At 42.8% G+C, this 20,549-nt stretch overlaps 1 protein-coding gene across 9 annotated transcripts; it reads right to left on the reverse strand.

The window, feature by feature from the left end:
- Positions 1-2,150: 2,150 nt before the first annotated feature.
- dab2 (DAB adaptor protein 2) lies at positions 2,151-13,645 on the reverse strand. 9 transcript variants are annotated; one of them, XM_010903087.5, is made up of 16 exons: positions 10,241-10,567; positions 9,767-9,831; positions 8,301-8,591; positions 7,905-8,044; positions 7,670-7,768; positions 7,244-7,375; positions 6,840-6,923; positions 6,490-6,510; positions 6,363-6,413; positions 6,126-6,188; positions 4,701-5,300; positions 3,974-4,094; positions 3,169-3,834; positions 2,844-3,040; positions 2,642-2,719; positions 2,151-2,549 (listed from the first exon to the last, which is right to left on the reverse strand). In XM_010903087.5, exons 3-15 carry the CDS (start codon positions 8,455-8,457, stop codon positions 2,666-2,668), a joined length of 2,385 nt encoding a protein of 794 aa, XP_010901389.2. In that variant the 5' UTR covers positions 8,458-8,591; positions 9,767-9,831; positions 10,241-10,567; the 3' UTR covers positions 2,151-2,549; positions 2,642-2,665. The 9 variants fall into 9 exon arrangements, with proteins under 9 accessions (XP_010901389.2, XP_010901392.2, XP_010901390.2 ...); XM_010903090.5 differs by lacking the exons at positions 9,767-9,831; positions 10,241-10,567 and adding an exon at positions 13,407-13,645 and having other exon boundaries at positions 2,151-2,560; XM_010903088.5 differs by lacking the exons at positions 9,767-9,831; positions 10,241-10,567 and adding an exon at positions 13,497-13,644.
- Between the last annotated feature and the right edge of the window lie 6,904 nt (positions 13,646-20,549).

Raw genomic sequence — 20,549 nt, forward strand, 5'->3', positions numbered from 1 at the left:
AGGCTCCGGACAGGGCTCAACAGGCAGGAAATCAATCCACCCACATTGCCAGGCATCAACCAAAGGGACACCCCTGAATGAGGGCCGAGTATTGCCAGCAGCGTACAGTCCAAATGCACAAGTGCGCAACAGAGTGTCAACAACAAGCCAGTGACTCTTCCCCCGAAAGGCGAGAGCCCACCTGGCAAGACAGCAAGGGTGGACAGTATCAAGCCTACTGGTCACCTTCTCGCCCCCGGGCCAGGCTACACCTAATTATAATATGATATTACCACCTCCATGCTTTACCTTAGGAATGGTGTTATTTGGATGGTGAGCTGTATTGGATTTTGCCAGACATATCGTTCGGCGTTGAGGTCAAATAATTCAATTTTAGTCTCATCTGACCATAACACCTTTTTCCACGTGGCCTTAGAATCTTCAAGGTGCGTTTTGGCAAAGCTCAGTCGTGACTGCATGTGGCCTTTCTTGAAGAGTGGTTTTTTTCTTGCAACTCTCCCATACAAGCCACATTTGTGGATAATTTGTGATATTGTTGTCACATGCACACAATGACCACTCTTTGTCATGAATTCCTGCAACTGCTTCAGATTTGCTGTAGGCCTCTCTGACCAGTTTCCTCCTGGCTCTTTCATCCAGTTTGGAGCGATGTCCTGACCCAGGGACGGTCTGTGTTGTACCAAATACCTTCCACTTCTTAATAATAGACTTCACTGTGCTTCTAGGCACTGATAAAGCCTTTGAATTTGTTTTCTATCCATATCCTGACTTGTACCTGTCCACAACTTTATCCCAGAGATCTTTTGACAATGCCTTGCCACCCATAGTTGATTGTTTTCTTCAATTGCACTACCAAGGACTGAAATGCTTCAGGAAAAGCTTGTTTCATGCTGAGCTAATCAAAATGACCACAGCTGAAAGTCAATTGGCTTTGTGTGCTATTGAGAAGGTGATGAACTACACCTGGTTGGGTTTACAAGTCATTTTTAGGAGGGGGGTGATTCTTTTTCCAACTCAGCAATTGTTTTTTTATTTGTAATAGTTTTTGACAAGTTGGTATTATATCTTTCACTTGGATGTTATAAGTTGTAAATACAGCTGAATAAAACACTTTTTTTTGTCAGTTTTCATTTCAGGATGCAAAGCAACAATATGTGATTATATTAAAAGGGGGGTGATTCTTTTCTATACCCACTGTACTTGATCTGCAAAACATTTATCAAGTATATTTAACTTGTTTTCAGGTAAAAGAAAATCTAACCACCATTAAAATAAGGTACATTTTGAAGCTAGAATATATTGGTTGTTTTTAGAAAATATGCCTTCAATATTGTGTAATTTGTCTTGTTCCATTGGTAGATTTCAATTATTTCAAGCAAATATCTTCAATTTTTCTTGCAGTGTACCTGGTTAGGAAGTGAAATGAAGAGGACTAACAAAGGTACAATATCATTTAACTAAAACTGTTGAAAATATTATGCCAGGTGCTGCAGCTATCATTACATATGTCATTATTAAATTCAGAGATTTTTTAAACACCACTTTATTCTCACTAGCTTAATATTTCATGGCTATAATGACATTAACGCAATTACATTTCTATGCAAACTTAGGTGTAGGCCTATTACAATCAGGGTTGGGTAGGTTACTTTTTAAATGTAATCCATTGCAGTTGTAAGTTACCTGTACACATCTGTAATTATTAATACTTTTGGATTACTTTCATATTAAGATGCATTAGAAGACAAATAGGACTAATTGAACACCTTTTGCAGGCTCAATGTTAGAATTTACAAAGCTGGCCAAAAACAGAATTAGCATTTTACCTTACAAGTTATGTAAATTGAATTGAAATACATCGCTAAATTACACACTAAAGGTTTGTCAGATACTGTCATTCCAACTAATCAAGTAAACCATGATCTTCCAGAATTTCCAGACTTTATCTGAACATAACCCAAAGATGTTAACTTATTCAGTTTTGTATACATCTACTTGTAATGCATTCCTCCCAAACGGACTACAATGCACAAAACATACCAATACATTCAAAAGGTGAATAGCCCAGGTAAGCAGTAATCCCCTTCCAAACAATATCTTCCTGAGAAAATATCTAAAAATGACACAGAAACTCAAAGGACCACACTGAGAACAATTAATTTGTGTTTAATATTGACATTATTGAACATTACTAGGGCCTTCCCTTCAATCCATCCATCCCTTTAAGCTCCCTTCCAATAACAATCATTGCACTACAAAACAATTACTTTAACATTTAATTCAGTGGTACTGAAAAGCTGTGTGACATTAACAGAAACAAGACTACTACCACTACTGATTGAACGAGACATGAAGGGCTATTGGGGAGAAAGGGGGAGTGAGGATTAATTGACATCAAGCACGACTGGCGAGGATTAAGTGTGCATGGGGGCGGAGGCTAGACGTTTTAATCATGCAGATTGTCTGGCGCTTGTAGTTGTAGCAGCTGTTTGTGAAGACTTTTGGTTCAAGAGAGTCGCTGCTTATATCCCAGACCACTGCAAACCTGACTGGAAGAGAACTGGTTGAATACACAAAACAGCATTTAGATGTTACTTTCAAAGGTTCCAAATGATTTATCCATTTCCTGATTGTCACTCACATGTGGGACATAACTGGCAGGATGTCAAGCAAAGGGGTTTCCAAAAGGGTCTCCAAAGGGAGCGGAGCTGCCAGCGGTCTGGGCAAACAAGTTGTCATAAAAAGTGAAAAGATTCAAGGTTTTAGAAAGAAACAAAGCATATTGACATCAACTGATACACGACTGACTTACATATTTTTTTAATACACCTGCACAGTCTTACCGTAGCTAGAAGGGGTGCCCCGAAGGGATTCGGAGTCACAGCACCAAATGCGTCATCAAATAGATTCTGGTTGACACCCGGCGCAGTGGAGTGAGCTGGGGTTGAAGTTGGCGCAAAGGCATCCAGGAGCCCAGGGCTCGGGGTTACCACAGGAGACGTCAAGGGGGCTGCTTGTCGTGGGGCTGGTTTTGGTGGGTCTGAAGACAAAAAGGTGTAAGCATTTGGATTCAAATATATTGTATTTACAGATGCATGCAAGTGTTCTGTAACTTCAACATCATTAATGGAGGCTGCATAGAGAGGAGTAAAGATAAACTGCCATTACCACTGATAGCCTTTGAAATATGACTCTGAATTTCAAAGTCGTCGTGATCTGCCACTTCCTGGGGCACGCCCACTTTGCTGGAAAAGTACTGAGCAAATGCTCCGTCTCCGTTGGAGGTTGGAACCATCCCGGGCACCTGCTCACCCTTCCTGGCTGGGATGGCTGGAGGCTTGGCAATCTGGAAGTCCTTGAACATGTCCTTCCCACTCTTCATCTCCTTCTCCCCTCCCAGGGGGTCCAGAGCAGTAAAGGCACTGGGTTCCACCTTAGCAGGAGCCTCCTTGACTGGTGGCCTGGGTGGGGGGCGTGGTGGACCGTGTGTCATGCCCTGTGGAGGGCCTCCCATCATGGCATAAGACCCGGGCTGGAAGGGGTTAGCCATGGCAGGCTGTCCCCAGCCTGGTGCACCTCCCATGGGCCCTACAGGGGCAGGCGGTCCCCACGCCTGGGGGACTGGTGCGGCCCCATATGGTGAAGGGGCCTGATGGCCCCAGGGGCCTGGGGGTATGGGCAAGGCACCGAAGGCGGATGGCTGGGAGAAAGTGGGCTGGGGGTTGGGGAGTGTTACTCCTCCTGGCATGGTGAACATGGATGGGGCTTGAGTTCCCCACAGAGACGGGGCTGTCCCTGGGATGGGGACTGAAGGCGGACCCAACTGCAACGCTCCTGAAGGACAATCCAGGGAGAAAGGAGGAGTGTGACTGCTCTGGTTTGGGTAGGTAGACCGAACACAACTCCCACCCTGTTATCTCAAGCTTGCACTACAAATTCACTAAATCGAGGGAAGTGAGGGCTGTAGTCCTACCCAGAGCTGCTATCGAGTTGGCGGTCTGACTGTTGAAGAGGTTGTTGGAGGCAGACGAACAGTCAGACTGACTGGGAGGAGCAAACAGGTCAGCCCCAAACAGGTCATCCGCAGGAGGAGACTGATGGAGAACCGTTAGATTAGCATAAAGAAAACTTACTACACCGGTATAAACTTACTACACAGGTATAAACTTACTACACAGGTATAGAGCCAAAACGAATTAAGGATCAGTAAACACTGACTTAGGTTTATTGTAAGGATGATAGAAAAACTGGGATTAATTGTTACTTAACATACAGTACGTTTCTAATTACACAAAGACTGAACACTTACCTCCACACTTCACTGAAGCAGGACAAACAAGACAGAGCATGAATAGGACAGCAAACAGGAGATAAGAGTTGAGGGCGGAGAGGAGGAGCGAGGGGACAGGCAGGTTAGAGAAGCACTGTGAGCGGCACGGTCACATGCAGTTCCATTAGAAACCCGGGGCACTTCCAGCTGTACCCCAGAGAAAACACCAAACCCAATATCCCCACACCAAAACCCAGAATGCTAGAAACAAAGTGCAATGCTACCTGTCAGAATAAGGTATCCCAGGACGGTATCCCAGTGGGGGGGGGGGGGTGGGGTTAGAAAATCAATTATGGGTTTGGGGTGGGGGGGGGGCAGACCCTCATTCTCAGACATGCAGAAATACCGTGGACCCTCTAAGGAGCATCACCTTGGCACTCCTCCGACCTCGTCCAGATTTAGTGCTCTGTGGAGGGGGACATAACACGACCGAAACATCCCTGCTACGCCCCACAGGGGGAGGGGCTTGGGGATCGAAAGTTACGCCGTTACAAAGGGGCGGGCTTTTCCCAGATGTGTCGACAAAGGGGTTCTGAGGGACAGGAACCGGTCCCAGACCATTGTGTACCGGGACCCTGCTCTCGTCGGTCATCACACCCCCAAGTGGCCACTGGCCATTACTCAGGGCCTGGATCATGTTCTTACTGGACAGCCCGTTCAACTGCTGACCAAAGTGGTCAGATCCTCCGCTAAGCTCTATGCCATTTGCGACTGGCCTACCCGAGAGGTGAACGGAGCCCTCTTGGCTGTGATTGGTGGATGGACCGGGGGGCGATGAGGCGAGGGGGTCATCGCTGAAAGGGTCAGTGTCTGGGGTTGGAAAGAAGCCAAATGCAGAGGAGAAGAGGTTCTCTGTCTGTGAGGTGCCCCAAGGGTTATGGCCAAGGGAAGTGAAGGGATTCCCCTTTATACAGTTCTGATTGCTGTCAACCTCGGCAGACAGATCCATCAATAGAATATCATTAGTTTCCTGGTTATCAAGGGAGGAAAGAGGGGAAGGAGAGAGGAATAAAATCAGTTGTGCTGAAAGAAGCCACTTGCTAAATGAATCAATGATATGACATGAAGACAATTTATGATTGATAATGCAACGGTGTTGTAGGATCAATGAAGTTAAAACAGGAATCAAACTGAACTCCACAAGTCTGTTGTTTCCCCTCAACCAGTGGCCTGGGTGTCTAAGGGACTACAACCATTGTTTGGAGGCTGTTGAAATTTAGGGTATATCCGGGATATACACGTCCAATCAAACTGCTACAAGATTAAGACAGGTTATAAGCAGATCTTTGCAAGAGTTGAGTTTAAGACCTGTGAGAAATGGATTATGTGATTGGTGGAAGATAGGTTTTGAAATTAAGCGGTTTTGGGGCAAGACTGAGCTACTTCCACAATGCAGAACAAAACCAGCATTATACAAAAATGGCAAGACTGAGCTAGCTGGCCACCAAGCAGAACTTTACCAGAGTTTGTGTTGTCATAGTCACCTGATTCTAAATTTGGGAAAAGATCTTTGTTAGGAATAGTAAAAAACTAAAAAGCCGCAAAACAAAATCCCAAACATCCAAAACTAAAATTGCAGCATGGTTTTCAGTCGACGTTGTCCAAAAACAAATTAACGGCAGAAAAAGATATGCATGGCAATTAAAATCCGCCAACCATTGTCCCAATCCAGTTGTGAAATCTGAATTATGAGCATGTCCCCTGGCAGGAAGGCCTCGTTCTATGAGAACCAGAAACTAGGAAGAGAGCCTTTAAGAACTGAGACAAAGTAAACCACAACGGTAGGCTGACTTACTGTAGGAGAGTGGATATCTGGAGGGGTGGACATGTCTCCAAACAGATCCAGCTGTTGCACCTCCTAGGCCAAAACACACTCATTATCAGTATCATAAAGAGCCATAATCCGGTAGAAGCATAATAAAATGAATGACTTAACTACATGAAAACATGCCATCTCGATCAGCTAGTCTGGAAACATTTACATTACATGCAATCCGAATGCATGACTCATTCTAGGAGTCGAGGCACTTACTTTGGCAGTGCTCATCTGGCCATCGGCATTGAGCAAGGCATCGCCGCCATTCTGCAGATAAAGCAGTAAGAGGTGAAATATGCCCTGGAATACCTCTACATTTCCAGTAAAGATTTTAAACACTCACCTCAACAACTGCATTATTATCCTGAAAAAAAAAAAAGAAAGTCAGTCCCTCTGAGAAATGTTATTTGTCATCTTATTTGTAAGGCAATGAGTGTAGTTTATGGTGCAGGATACAGATTATGGTGCACAATGCAGCACCAGGGGGCAGTGTTGACCTAAGAAAAGCTTCTGTCACATGACCATCCAGTCAGCAACCCCCCCCCCCCCTTCAACAGAAAACTAAAAGTAGGGAAAAGGAGAAGTTTGAAACTGGGAGGTACCACTAGATCATACAAACACAGATTTGAGGTTCTATGTGGCAAAACATATTTGCATGTCCTACAGAACATGACCTCTATAACTTTTATTTACCTTCCGTGAGGCCTCGGCCTCCTTCTTCTTCATGTTGAAGATGACCTGGAATAGGTCTTTCAGGTCAATGACCAGCGGCTCTGCCTATAGGAAGAGGAAATGAATGGAGACTCAATTTACAGCATTCAACAAACCAATTGCAACACTCTTCATTGTGTCCCTAACTATAGCACAGGGACACAAATTACCCTCAACTGTGGTTAAATCAGAAAAGGTTAACTAATGGGACATACTACCTGTGTTAGATTTATGGCAGAAGTCAGAATTAGGTTTAGACGCATTTGGGCAAGGTTTAGTTTTTGTATAAATTTTAGGTTGCTAAGTTAAGGTTAGGCTCAGTTTAGAGTGAGGTTTATTTTAAATGCAATGTTTTTGCTTCCCCATTTTGATAATTAACATGTCACCTGCTGGGAAGTCTTTATGGCAAAGAACTGGTGCTGTCCCTCGGATCCGCAAACATAGCCAAAAGCTCGGTTATCGGTGACATCTCTGGCGATGAATGAGATCTTATTCACAATGTGCTCATGCTCGATCACCTGAGGAGAGAAAAACATTCAAAACAAGTTTAGTTTTTCTTTATTAGCCTAAAAATAAAAAAACCTGTTGCCCGAGATCACATCCTGTGTTTTTACATCCACTGAGAAATTGAGTTCACGACAAGGATGAACAGGTTTGGAAAGTCACTTTTTTTCCACCATTCAACACTTTATTGACATAGGTGCGCGCTAAAGTAGCAATGGGCTGGAATCGAACCAATGCCGCAATACTATGTCAGCACCGGAGGCGCATCCTGGACCACCGGACTACTCCAAGCCACAGCTGGTTCTCACCCCGGTCTTCTCGTCAATTATCTTGATGCCAGACATGGAAATGTTGACCCAAATCCTCTGCTTGTGTTTGCCTTGGGACCGCAAAGCAACAGCCATACCCTGGAAAGAGCGAGACAACACACTCCGTTAAACACACTGACAACATCTTAATTTTAACTTTAATAACAGTGGTCATACTGCATAAAAACATTTAAAATACACTGAAGCACAGCATCTGTACGGTGACATGGGGTACCTTGAGTTTCATCATGGAGTCCTGGCTCATCTTGTCGCCACGGGCCTCAGGCACATCGTCGATGCCAATCAGCTTTGCCTTGTACCTCACGCCGTCACCCTGGAACCTGGCCAGCAGGTACTCATCAGTCTTCTCTGGAGCTGGATGGAGGGACGGGAGAACCACGGAAATGAGACGTGTTTCTTTAGGAGTTTTCAGGCTTTTCATTATTGTCTGACCAAGTGTGAAATTGATATTTCTCTATCCAGCTTGTGATGGGTCCTTGGACAATACAATACACATGGAAATTAAAATGTGAAACTAGGCCACAAAATCCAAGTCTCAGAAAAATTTTTGGCCCACGACACCAAATCCCTCATGTGGGAAGAGGGGAGACGCCCTCTGAGCTTACGGTACCTTTTTTCTTCTCTTTCTTCGAGGGAGTTTTGGCTGGCACTGTGGAGGGGGTGGAGGGAGCGGTGGGGGCGCTGGTTGTTGGAGGCGTGGTGGGGGCTGGGACGCTGGAGGGGTCGGCAGGGACAGCGGACACAGCGCTCTCCACTTCTGTAGACATGGTGGGTTCGGGGGCCGGCCTTACGGGAAAAATCGTGACAGGGCGGGTAAACCAGACGGCAGCTCCTCGTTCGGGCCCTGGGGGGATCCTACTCAGCCAAGAGGCTTAGCACTTGCACATGCTCAGTTAGGGGCCTGTTAAAGAAAAGCAACATTGTGACAAACATTTAAGTTACTACTAATATCATTGATCCAAATGGCTCATTACTTTGCTCTCCAGCCTTCAGTGACAAAATGCTGTCCAGTGCTGGTGTGAAAAATGACTAAGTTGCTCTTGATCAGAGAGTCATCCAAGTTATTTCAAAGTGTATATTGGCACGGGATTAGAGCCATGTTAACAGAAACCCATTGGCAATAAAAGCAGAATAACTGAACAAGTCATTACAACTCTAAACATTAAATATTAACATAGTGCATTGGCTTCCACTACCTGACATTGTCACCAACTAAGGTTTTGTGAGCATTGTAAAACATAATATCACTTTAACGATCCGCAATGAAGAGCCATGACCCCAGTACACTGGCCCTATAATGGTTTGCTGTGACCTGTGGCTAGCTATGGATGTAATAGTAGAAATCGAAGGTAATAAAACAAACTCAGCGGGTCTTTCTGACCGTGTGAGTGTGGAATACCTGGAGGTAATCAAAGACAGATGCTTCCCAGGCGGGTTGCACAGTTCCTTTTCCAAGAGTGCATCTAAGTCATGTGAGTTGGCCTGGCTAGTCGGAGTTTGGACAGTCCAAGACTAAAAGCATAAACCCAGGTAGTCAAATTAAAGCCTACACTTCTGTTTGCAGATGCTGTAGTTAAACTTAGTGCGGTAACAATTGCTCCAACTTCAGCAGAAATGAGACTGCAGAGACTTCGAGTGAGACATGGATCCCGCCGGATATTGTATCGAACGTGTTCTTAGAGTTTAGGAAGTAAACACATCGGCTGAGGGCCACCCTACCTGGGTATTAGGACATACCACCCATCTGTGGGCGCCAATAAAAAAAATATAAAAATAAAGGCATTTAGCCACATTTCACAAATACTAACACAGCTGGGACAAGTCTAAGCTATATGACAAACACAGACCAACAGAGCACTTCCACAGAGTAGCCTCCAGTTGCTTACATTCAACAGGATAGGTGGTGGCCAGGCCAGCATTGCAAGCTGCAAGAGGACCCTTGACTGCCAATAGGCACATAGCTCTGGAACCAACAATGCTCACAGCTGGACTAGAGAACAAAATGGCTCCTTTCAGGGAGAGTGCAGGTTGATTTCAGCAGCTAACGCTAAGCATTGTTTTCTTTATCTCACATACCTTCAGGGGCACTTCCAGATGCTGCATGTACTGCAGAACGCCTCGCCACTGGGAAGAAGCCTCAACTGACGAGCAGAGCAAAGGTTGGCAGCGACCAAAGGTTGAGCTATTAAATGAAGTTAATCTTACGCTAGCTGGTTGGGGTTTAAAACTGCTAGATCCCATGATGGCCATATGCTCTAGCAATCTCATAACACACGGCTAAAAACATCATAACAGTGCAGCTTCTAATAACCCTCAGTAACTGACAGACCCCCATTCCAAAGAGTCATAACTAGCACATAGGCCAGCTATGGCAAACTGACTTTTCACACTGCATTGTCAAACTTAAAGTAAAAAATAGAAACTGATTGCCAAGGTAAATACCATAGCTATGTACAACAACTTAAGATTTAAAATTTACAAAAACATTATTTCTGCATCATTAAGGTTTATATGAATTGGCAATGGACTTCAAAGTTTGTGATTTCTAACCTTTTTAGGTGGTTTTCGAAAAGATTTCAGCCTTTTGGATCAGAAGCCTTTGGTTAATTTAGCATGAAAAATGCATTCAAAAAAGAAAAGGTTGAAGTTGAAGTGCCTCCCTTCTACATAAAGGCCTCTTGTAGTCCTCTTTTGCTCACTCTGTGCCAGTTTTCGGGGGTTACTCAAAAAAAAATAAAAAAATAATAAACATCCATTTCCTGAAAACAAGTAGAAAGCTGACAGTCCAGAAGCCCTTGTAAAACCCAGAGCGCAGTGACTGTGCAGAGGAGTAAACACTTCAGGTTTGTTCCATCATGTGTTCTACCAAATACTTCTGATGATCAGTAACCAGACAATACAACAACATTGCGCGTGCGTGTGCAGTAGTGCTCTGGATCACATTATACGGCCTAAGCACCACAGTACCCTGGGTCCGATGCCAGGATGTGGCAGCAAGCTCTAAGAGTGGCTCCAGTGGTTGAGGAATATTGGCTTTGTGTCTCCCCAGGCTACAAGAGGTGTGGACTGGAAGAGCATTAGCTGGTCAACATGCTTGAGTGACTCCCATTGAAAGGTCAGAGTACTGCAAGCTGAACTGAGGTAGTTTGTCAAAGAAGCGTTTACTCCAAAGCAGTGGGGGGGGGGGGACACTTAGCGGGGCATGACTTGAAAGATGCATATCCCAATCTTTGATCATACCAAACCTATTGAGAGTGGCTACGATAAGACAACGTCAGAACCGCCAGTTGGCCATCGTGAAATTGTGCATACAAATTTCATTTATAAAAATAGGAATATCCACCATGAAAGACAATAGATGCGGTCAAGAATTTGGCTGGGATCCACTGGTCTAAATGCTAGCTAGTAGCCTGCCCCTTTAGTACTCCATTTCACAGTACCATGCCAACCTCAACTACCCTGTGCGGACTTGAATATTCTGCCTTGCAAATTGTACTGTTCAGCAGTGTTCTAACTACTATGGTAGAGTCATAACCAGCCCATCCCAGTATGTGCTGCTTGGCTCAGTGGGACAAAAGGCTATCGGTTGAGCCGTTCTTAAAACAAAGTCTCCAGGTTTCACTTGCCCTCATGCTGGTGACTGACCAGGCTAGTCCATATTCTATTACACCCCTAGAGAGAAACAGTGGCAAGAACATCAGAGATAAGAAGCCAGCACCATTCATGCCTCAGGGCTGTGGGCCAAAACCACCTTATCTAAGACCCAAACATCCACCTCACAAGTATACAGCCCTTTCAAACCAAATTGAGAAACCTGAAAACCCAAACGCAAGCATCACAGAGCTGCCATAGCAACGCATTGGAAGTGTCAGAAAAAACATTTTGAACTTGCAACTCAAGTTTGCGCCAGACACCGGCTGCAGAGCTGGATCACAAGCGACAATAATATAATAAAACTCATCTATGTTTTTGCTACGAAGGCAGATTTCTGTGATACGTCAAGGTTCGTTCAAGGTCTATATAACTGTCCGGAAGGGTTTTCTGGGCATTGTGATAGGAAGGAACATTCAGGGACAGGATTTGATTAAATCCATGGTACCATAGATTAGGAAAGTCTTACACCATCTGTCACTGAGTGTTTTCACTCTTCCCCCCTTGGGGGGTGGGGGGGGGGGGTGCGGACTGTATCGCAGCGGAAACAATTCTGCTCCCAATATCTGATAAGTTATCAGCAACACAAGCCAATAACGCTTTATTTCCTAACTAAATTACAGACTAGACTACTAGCAATAATGTCCCATAAGGCACCATGTGACCAGGTCATCTGTGGATCACATCAAACAACCCTGTCTGTGACTCTACTCAGAGACCAGTAATGGCCTAAAGAAGGTTATAATAGGGTGAAAAACAATTTGGGTGATTGTGTCATTATGCACATGATACAAGCTGTTCAGTAACTACCAAAGAGTGAGTCTGTGTCTTTGCCCCAATAAGCAGCAGTGTCAGCACATATAGAAAAGGCTAATAAAATTGTCAGCATGTTACTAACCTGACAGTGTCTCAATGAAAACCCTGCCCCCTAACCAAGAACAGTTCAAACCTATTGGCATATCCAATAGAATCCTCTCCACAGCTTTAGAACAGAGAAGGAACCAGCTGGCAGCCTAACAAATAGTTATTAGGCATTTAAAACCTACAAAGCCATCAACTTTCCAAACACCAGATGGTTAAATTCAATTGTGAACATCAGCCGTATTTAGCATTCTTCAGGAATTGTCCAACTAGTTGGGCTAAAACCATACACCATTTACAATATACATGAGTCAGCAGAATTGCTGCAAAGACATAGATGTCCCAATCCCAGGCATTTTGTTGCTTCATTAAAAGGAAAAAGTTCTACAACGCACATCAGTAAAAGGGAATGAATCAAACTCAGTGGAAGAAATACTGGTGTATGACTAAGAACATATTTATTGAAGGTCTCCAAGGGAGGCCATGATTTGTTTTTTTTGTCTGACCAATTGCCCTACACTGCGGATTGGGGAGGGAAAAAAAGAGAGTTAATAGATCGACTCTGCTGTACATAGTGTCACCTGGACGAAAAAAAAAAGTGCTCATCTGAGTTGCCCCAGGACCGAGTTTCGGAAACCCGATTTGTATGATATAAACACTACAGCCAGATACAGCTATGAGCGATACAGAGACCATAAGCCCTTCTTTAAATTACTAAAATGTAGCATGTATGTACATTATATTAATGGCACAGATACTCATACAGATCAATTTACAGGAACAATTAAGGTTAAGTGCATTGCTCAAGGGCATAAAACCCTTTTCTGACCATTCACTTATTGCCAACCGACTTGATTGACTGATAAACATCTTTCTTGTCCAAAAAAAGATGGAGGTTTTAAATAGCATTCAACAAGACAAAAAAAACAAACACTGACCAATTTGTTTAACTTAACTGAAACATTTTCAGAAAGCAAAATAGCGACCTCCCACAATTACCTTGGTGACGTGCGCATAACGTGCACAGCTGGAACTAATCGAGAAATCAGGGAGCTTCTTGAGTTTATTAGATTCACTAAAGAAAATGTTTTATAATTTCAAACATTAATTTCCACTTAAAATTGTAACAGTCTGTAACAGCAAAACGCATCACCCTCCAAGCCCGGTAACCTAGTGAATGCGAAAGAATGTGGATGTCACGTACCGTTAACAAGCGCTCCAGTCAGAATTCCTCATATTCGAGGTTTGTCTTTCCGACGTTCTAAATGTTACGCGAATACTAGACCTATCTTACCCCTGGACACGTCTTCTGTCTGCTATGAGGGTTAAATCAAACGCAGCTTTTCAGAGGCTTGTTTGAATCAGATGTTTTCGTCTAAGATACGTCCCCAGACCGCGCCGCTATACCGTGAATTGGCAACTCCCCCCACCTCACGAAGGCTCCTACAACCTCCCAATTTAACCCCTCGCTCACCACAACGACAGGAGGCACTGTTTTATGACAATAGCTGCAACTGCTTTTTCGTAATAATTTGGGCGTATTTCATACCACTTGGATAAGCTGTGTAGCCTTAAGAAAAAACATTTTCGACATTTGCTAATTTCTTTGTAGATTGTCCATTGCACTGCAGGCCTACCAGGTTTGTATGATCAAACTAGAAGATCTGTTAGGTCGAAAACATTCATTTCAAATTCGATTTCCAGTATGAATTAATATTTCAGAAAGACGAGTTGTTTATTGCAGCATTTTGTTAAAACCTCAGTCAGAAAATGATGCAGACATCTGTATATCACTTTTAAGCCAAAGCTTCTATTGTTCTCAGTTGGCATGATGACAGTAGGATAGAAAGTGGTTGTTAGAGGTTAGAGTGGCGTTTCAGAGCCACGGTGTGTGTGTGTGTGTGTGTGTGATCCAAATCTAACTATGAGGACCTGAAGAGAAACATGACAAATAGGTCCCCACTAGGAAAAAGTTTATTTCTGACTTAGAGATCAGGTTTAGGGTAAAATGTATAATTGGGGATAGTGTTAGAATTGGGGATACTTTTAGGGTTAAGGAATTACAGGTCAAGGTTAGGTGTTAAGGCTAGGTTACTTTTAGGCTTAAAGGTTAGATTATTGATGTTAAGTTTAGGATTTGGTTCTGGGTTTTTCATCTCTGCAAGAATAGCAAAACAAATGTTTGTGTGTGTGTGTACAGCCCCTTTTTACAATCCTGGTGAGGACCCAACATCACAGCAAAGGCTATTTTGGTTTAGAGGTTAGGTTTAGGGCAAAAGTTATATCTGGGGTCCCAGTTAAAATTGAGGTTTCAGCTTTGTTTTTTAAGTTATGATTAGAATAAGGGTTAGGGACAATTTGTGAATGATATGATGTTTGGGCCCCTCTCACGGAAAAGGAAAACCTCAAATGCAGGTTTGTCTGTCTATTTGTGAAGATTTCTGTCTCTCTGTCCATGCATCCCCTGTATGTGTCGCTTCCAGGCTACCCCAGAGGGACAGAGCTGAACAGAGCAGGGTAGAGGATAGGGAAAGGCCTTCCTTCCTGGCTAGGTTTCCTGTGTAGTTTTGCTGACAGAGGGTGTTATTTAGGAGCCAACCAGGCTATTGACAAGACAAGGAAGAACCTCTTTTCCTCCCCCCATTCCCGTGACCTCTGGAATGCTTAGCCAGAGACTTCATCCCCAAATGGCACCATACACCCTGGGAGTAGGGAATCACTTTTGACTAGTCAAATCGACCCAGCTCAAAAGATTTCTGGTCATATGTACTATAAAGTACTATAAAGTAAATAGGGTGCCATTTGGGAAGTACCAAGTCGGGCCCAGTGGCATGGATCAGCCCATTTCTGCTGATCATACACATATTATACAGGTTTCGGAGAACTGTGGTTGATTGGAGCGTTTTCTCCCTAGCAATAGATAAATAATTTTCATAAAGCAGATATGGGCATGTATGTACAGGACAGGCACAATGGCTGCAATTAGACAAGCCAACCTAGTCCTCAGCCTTTTCCCCGGTTTTTGCCCTTTTGACCGACCACATGAGATCTTTTTCAAAGCTGATCCGACAGGTCAAAATACCAATTAGTGAGCAGGAAGTTAAATTGGAATTGGACTACTCGTTTAAACACATTTTGCCCATCAGCGGAGACAAAAAAACTTGCTTCTGAATGTCCTGCTTTCGAAAAAGTTCTGGTTTCACATTTCTCTTGAATATGAATCACTTCCTTTCCCTTTAACAGTGACCCACCCAATAACCAGATGTCTCGCCTGTTGGGACACATGAACCAAAAGAAGTGTACCAACTTCCTTATTGAATCCCTGAGGTCATCATAAATGGGGCGACCAAGATTAAAACTGCAGAACAGATTTGCTGAGATACAGAGTGGAATCCCCATTCCACCATCCATATTTGGGAATGTGGTTAAGGGAGCTGACACCTATCTGTCCCAAATGGCAGTCTAATAACTAGCCCCGATCAAAATGATTCCTTAGGGATTAGGACTCTATTTCAGGAACAACTAAACCTGTACTGATACTGTAGCGATCAGAACTGGGCTTACACATTTGAATGGATAAGCCATGATTCAATCTGCTGATGAAAAGCTGTTTCTGATGCAACGGTTCCATTTAACCAAATGTAACTGGGAAGTAGTCAAAAGCTATTTCCACAGTTGAGCAAGGGTTGTCTCTACTGTACCACGAGAAGGCTTGAGTCCCTGGGAGGAAAAATGTGAAGTGTCGCCTCTGGTCGCAGCTTCAGCCGGGCCACAATGTAACCCCCAAGAACACACTCTGGACCCAAGAGAACAAATCCAACCGCACCCTAGACCAAGAGGAGACAATTCACTTCTCACCCACCCCATCATTTTGGGAGTCTTCTTCATTTGGTTGAGGTTTCGTTCAATTTTCTTAGCCAGAGTATAGGTTTATGCATTTCTCCCTGACTGTTTAATTTTGGATAGGTCCTTCACCTGACTGGGATTCATGGTTTTGACTTAAATACCTTACAGAAGACAAAAATAATGTTAAACATCAAGGTAACATTATTTTTGTCAATGTGTATATTTCAATTATTTTTTGAAGACACTGGAACTATGAAATACTGTTAATACTTTTTATTGTCAAACCATTTCTGCACTGGCAAACTGAATCCATTTTTACTTTCAAGCTTGCAGCTTCCATGAACCCAGACTGGATGTGTCTTCTGAGGGGGGCTGATTTGATTGTCTAATGTGTTAGATAGGGAAAAGATCTCAAACTCCTTCTTGATTAAAATGTTTCTCTCCTTGTTTCCTTCTCAAAACTCATTGGATGAGAAAGACAGAGGTCCAAACCCTCTGACCTTTGCATCCAATGGGTTTTGAGAAGGAGACGAGGAGACAAAAAACATGAGAGGATTAGGGAATTGAGGCCATGATGCTAGACTATCTGTGACATATTACTTTATCTGTGACATTTCTTGTCCAAAACTAAATAATGGATAAAAGTGACTTTATAACAAACAAGAAATCCATTTACACATTGTAGTAGTCAGTTGTTGTAGTAATAATTTCTGACACTCCAATATATGTTTCACTCATGAATGCTACACGCCATTTCAAAGCAGATAAGTTGTTTTTTCGATTCAGTTATTGCTCTTTAATATTTGCCTCAATTGGGAGTTTGAGTATAGATTTCTTTCATTTTTGCCGTTGCTCCCAAAAAATAAAGTGACCCCAACTTTCCCCGCTAAAAAAAACAGGAAGTCTTTCTAGTGAGGGGAAACATTGACGAGGCAGCACCTTGCCTCCCCTCTGGCTTCCTGAGCAGGCTGGGAGGAAACCAGCGGTAGAGCCCAGTAAAAACCAGTGACTTCAGCACATATTTGTGCCTCCCAGGCAGGACTTGACACACGTGTAATAATGCAAACGCACACACATGCATGAGCCAACGATTTTCTTTTTCACCATTTACCCCATTTTTTTATTTCCCTGGTTCAAAGATTGTTTGGGGACATTTTAGTCCCCATCTATGGAGTAAAACATGTACATGCACAAATATGCGTGGCACTTACACACAAACCCACATGCAGGGTGTGCACATCCACCCACACACACACACACCTACCAACACACATGACCTGGCCGGATTGCCCCTGGACTACCTCTCTCAGCCAATCATTTGTCATGGCCCAGGAAAAAGGGACGAGGGGAAAACAGCCCCAGGCTTGGGGGGTTAATAAGAAGGTTGACTCGTGTTTTGGTTAAATAGTCGCTGCTAACTCAGCATAAACTGCTGGAAGCTTGGTCTGGGAGTTTTCATTTTTTAAATATATTTTTCTAAGAGCTGAAGAGATTAAGTTGAGAATTCTATGTTACACTCACACTAGGCTGCAGACATATTAAACATAAAGTAACACAGTACATACGCCAGACGGTTACATAAACACAAGGAAATACTCACAATATATGTGACAGGCATTTCTTTAACATTAAATTGTTTAAACCAGATTAAAACAAAGCTCTTGAGTGTAAAAGAGCTTGCGTCCACTAACCCTCATGCTGTCTGTCTGAGCAGTTCTCTTGGTCTTGCCCCAAAGCTTTTGTTGTCTTCTAATTTCACTAATCACATGACTGCTAAATCATTTCTTAGAACATTTGAATATTTTGAAATGTACAAAAGGTCTGCTGTGATGTTTCCCCATAAATCTTATAGGTTTTTAAGAGTGCAGCTTTCAAGTTTAGGGTGAATGCAAATCATTTTAAGTAAGACACAAAAAGAGTGGAAAATGTGTAGTGTTGTAACAGGTTGTTTTAGAAATTACTGTAACAGGTAATGGGCTCACAACAGAAAGTCATTTCCTGTCTTCAGATTGGTGTAGCGGTGCCCCCTTCTGGATGTTAATTGAAACAACAAACATCATAGAACAACACATGGCTCTCTTTTGGAGTGACAGTGATACATGGATTTTTTGATCAGAAATACTGTGTAGACATTGTTAATGTTGTAAATGGCTACTGTAATAGGAAATGGCTGATTTTCAATGGAATATCTGCATAGGCGTACAGAGGCCCATTATCAGCAACCATCAGTCCTGTGTTCCAATGGCACATTGTGTTTGCTAATCAAAGTAATTTTAAAAGGCTAACTGATTATTAGAAAACCCTTTTGCAATTATGTTAGCACAGATGAAAACTGTTGTGCTGATTAAAGAAACAATAAAACCAGCCTTCTTTAGACTAGTGCAGTATCTGAAGCATCAGCAATTGTGGGTTTGATTACTTGCTCATAATGGCCAGAAACAAAGAAGTTTCTTCTGAAACTCGTCAGTCTATCCTTGTTCTGAGAAATGAAGGCTAGTCCATGCGAGAAATTGCCAAGAAACTGAAGATCTTGTACAATGTTGTGTACCACTCACTCCACAGAACAGCGCAAACTGGCTCCAAACCAGAATAGAAAGAGAAGTGGGAGGCGCCGGTGCCCAACTGAGTAAGAGGACAAATACATTAGTGTCTAGTTTGAGAAATAGAAGCCTCAAAGGTCCTGAACGGGCAGCTTCGTTAAATAGTACCCACAAAACACCAGCCTCAACGTCAACAGTGAAGAGACAACTCCGGGATATTATGTGATCCCAAATCTATTGAATGGCAGTGTATATAATATAACTGCTGTTGCTGTGGTTGTTGACCTAGCTTCAACATGGAGAATACAGTGTAAAGTAACCACATAGGTTAAAGTGATATAAACAACCTAACTTTAGCCTAATAAAACTTCTGGACAGTGGGCACTGATAATGGGCTGGAAAAGTTGCTGCACAAGTTCTAGCCCACAACACTCACTTGGCTTATCCGGCAGTACATTTCATGTTTATATGCATTTTGTATTTTATTTGCGTTATTATCCATGATAATTAAGAACCACTTCTTATTTCAGAGAACATAAATACTGTACAAAATTCAAAACAAATAATAACTACATACAAGTGATAGACAAACATTAAATGACAATAAACATAGGGGACATTTGAACAGATAGTCAGTTTGTTTTTCAATGAGTGAAGTGAAGACCAAGATGTCAAGCTTAAGGGCTGCTTGCAAATTCCAACTGAACTGAAATAATTGTCGACCATGGAAGGACAGGATAGCATTAAAGACAGTTTGCTGTGGCGTCACGCTCTTCTTTCTTTTCTCTTCCGTTTCTTCCCAGAGCTGCTTGGCTAGGCAGTTTTTATCAAGCTCTGATTTGAAGCAGGTGCACTTAGTTTCAGACAGCTGCTGAGGTGTTTTCAGGGTGGTTGTCAAGGAGACTTGGCCGATGCTGATGCAGAGTCTGACCAAGCCCCACAGAGAGGGCAGGCTGCCCATGGAATCCTGACAGGACTCTGGACAGTTCGACGGGCGCCGCCGATGTCAAGCCATAGACAGTTTTTTCCCAGGAAGTACGACTAAGAAGAGTTAATCCAATGGATACATTTCATTAAACCTTTGTATACTTAATGAATATACATTGTTGACCTAATAACAATGTTTAATATATATTATACTATTAACATAAACTTGGTGAGTGCTGATGACTTCATGGAATTTCTGGTTGAGAATATGTTTATTGTAGTAAAGTAACAAGGTTATACATTTCCCTATTAGTTGATTTTCTTCACAATTATTAGATTTCTTTGTTTTTCATGGGTTAAGAGGGACCTCTACTGGCTCAATGTGGTTCTGCGGTTCTCTGGATATGTACTGGTATTCGTGTTCTCTGGTTTCTTTCACCATTGCTGGAGGACAGGTGCAAGGTATTGTACCCTAAGTTGTTGTGTTTATTTCAGTATTTTGGAGGGGTAAAAAAACATACAAGTTATAAGTTCGAGTCAAGTCCCCATTACTCAAGTCCTCTGGCAGAAGTCTAGTCACTGGGTCTGAGAATTGTTTTTTTTATACCACATTGACAATGCTTTGTTTCCAAGTCAGTTTGATAATGACATTTGGTAAATACATTTTGTTTCTCTTGTCACTTTCCACGTATAGAGAATTCAAATACCCATTGAATGTCAATTTTAAAACATAGTTTACCTTGCTGGATAGGGAAGAGATGGTTTGTCTGTGAACTGTTGTTTTCGCAATTCACCAGTGCATTCTACGTACTGTTCCTTTCAACACTAATACTATTATTCATGTTATGTGACATTAAGGACCATCATTTACACTATGTTCTCAGAACAATAGTATCTGGGCTAAAACATTTTGGTTTGCTCAAGGAGAATCTGAAACAAAAATCTAAAAGTTTGACAAGATTGTGCTGATTTGCCTTGCTCGGTGAGGCCTCATAGTGATGCCCCATGACTAAAGACCCTCTCAATGAGTTCAG

This window comes from Esox lucius, chromosome 14, assembly GCF_011004845.1.
Source record: "Esox lucius isolate fEsoLuc1 chromosome 14, fEsoLuc1.pri, whole genome shotgun sequence".
NCBI lineage: Eukaryota > Metazoa > Chordata > Actinopteri > Esociformes > Esocidae > Esox > Esox lucius.

Coding starts and splice junctions, on each gene's coding strand:
- dab2 (XM_010903090.5), bottom strand. CDS start 8,457: ATGTCTACAGAAGTGGAGAGCGCTGTGTCCGCTGTCCCTGCCGACCCC. Junction 7,769..7,904: donor ACTCCATGATGAAACTCAAG/GTACCCCATGTC, acceptor CGCTCTTTCCAG/GGTATGGCTGTTGCTTTGCG. Junction 2,720..2,843: donor GGGCACCCCTTCTAGCTACG/GTAAGACTGTGC, acceptor TTGTTTGCCCAG/ACCGCTGGCAGCTCCGCTCC.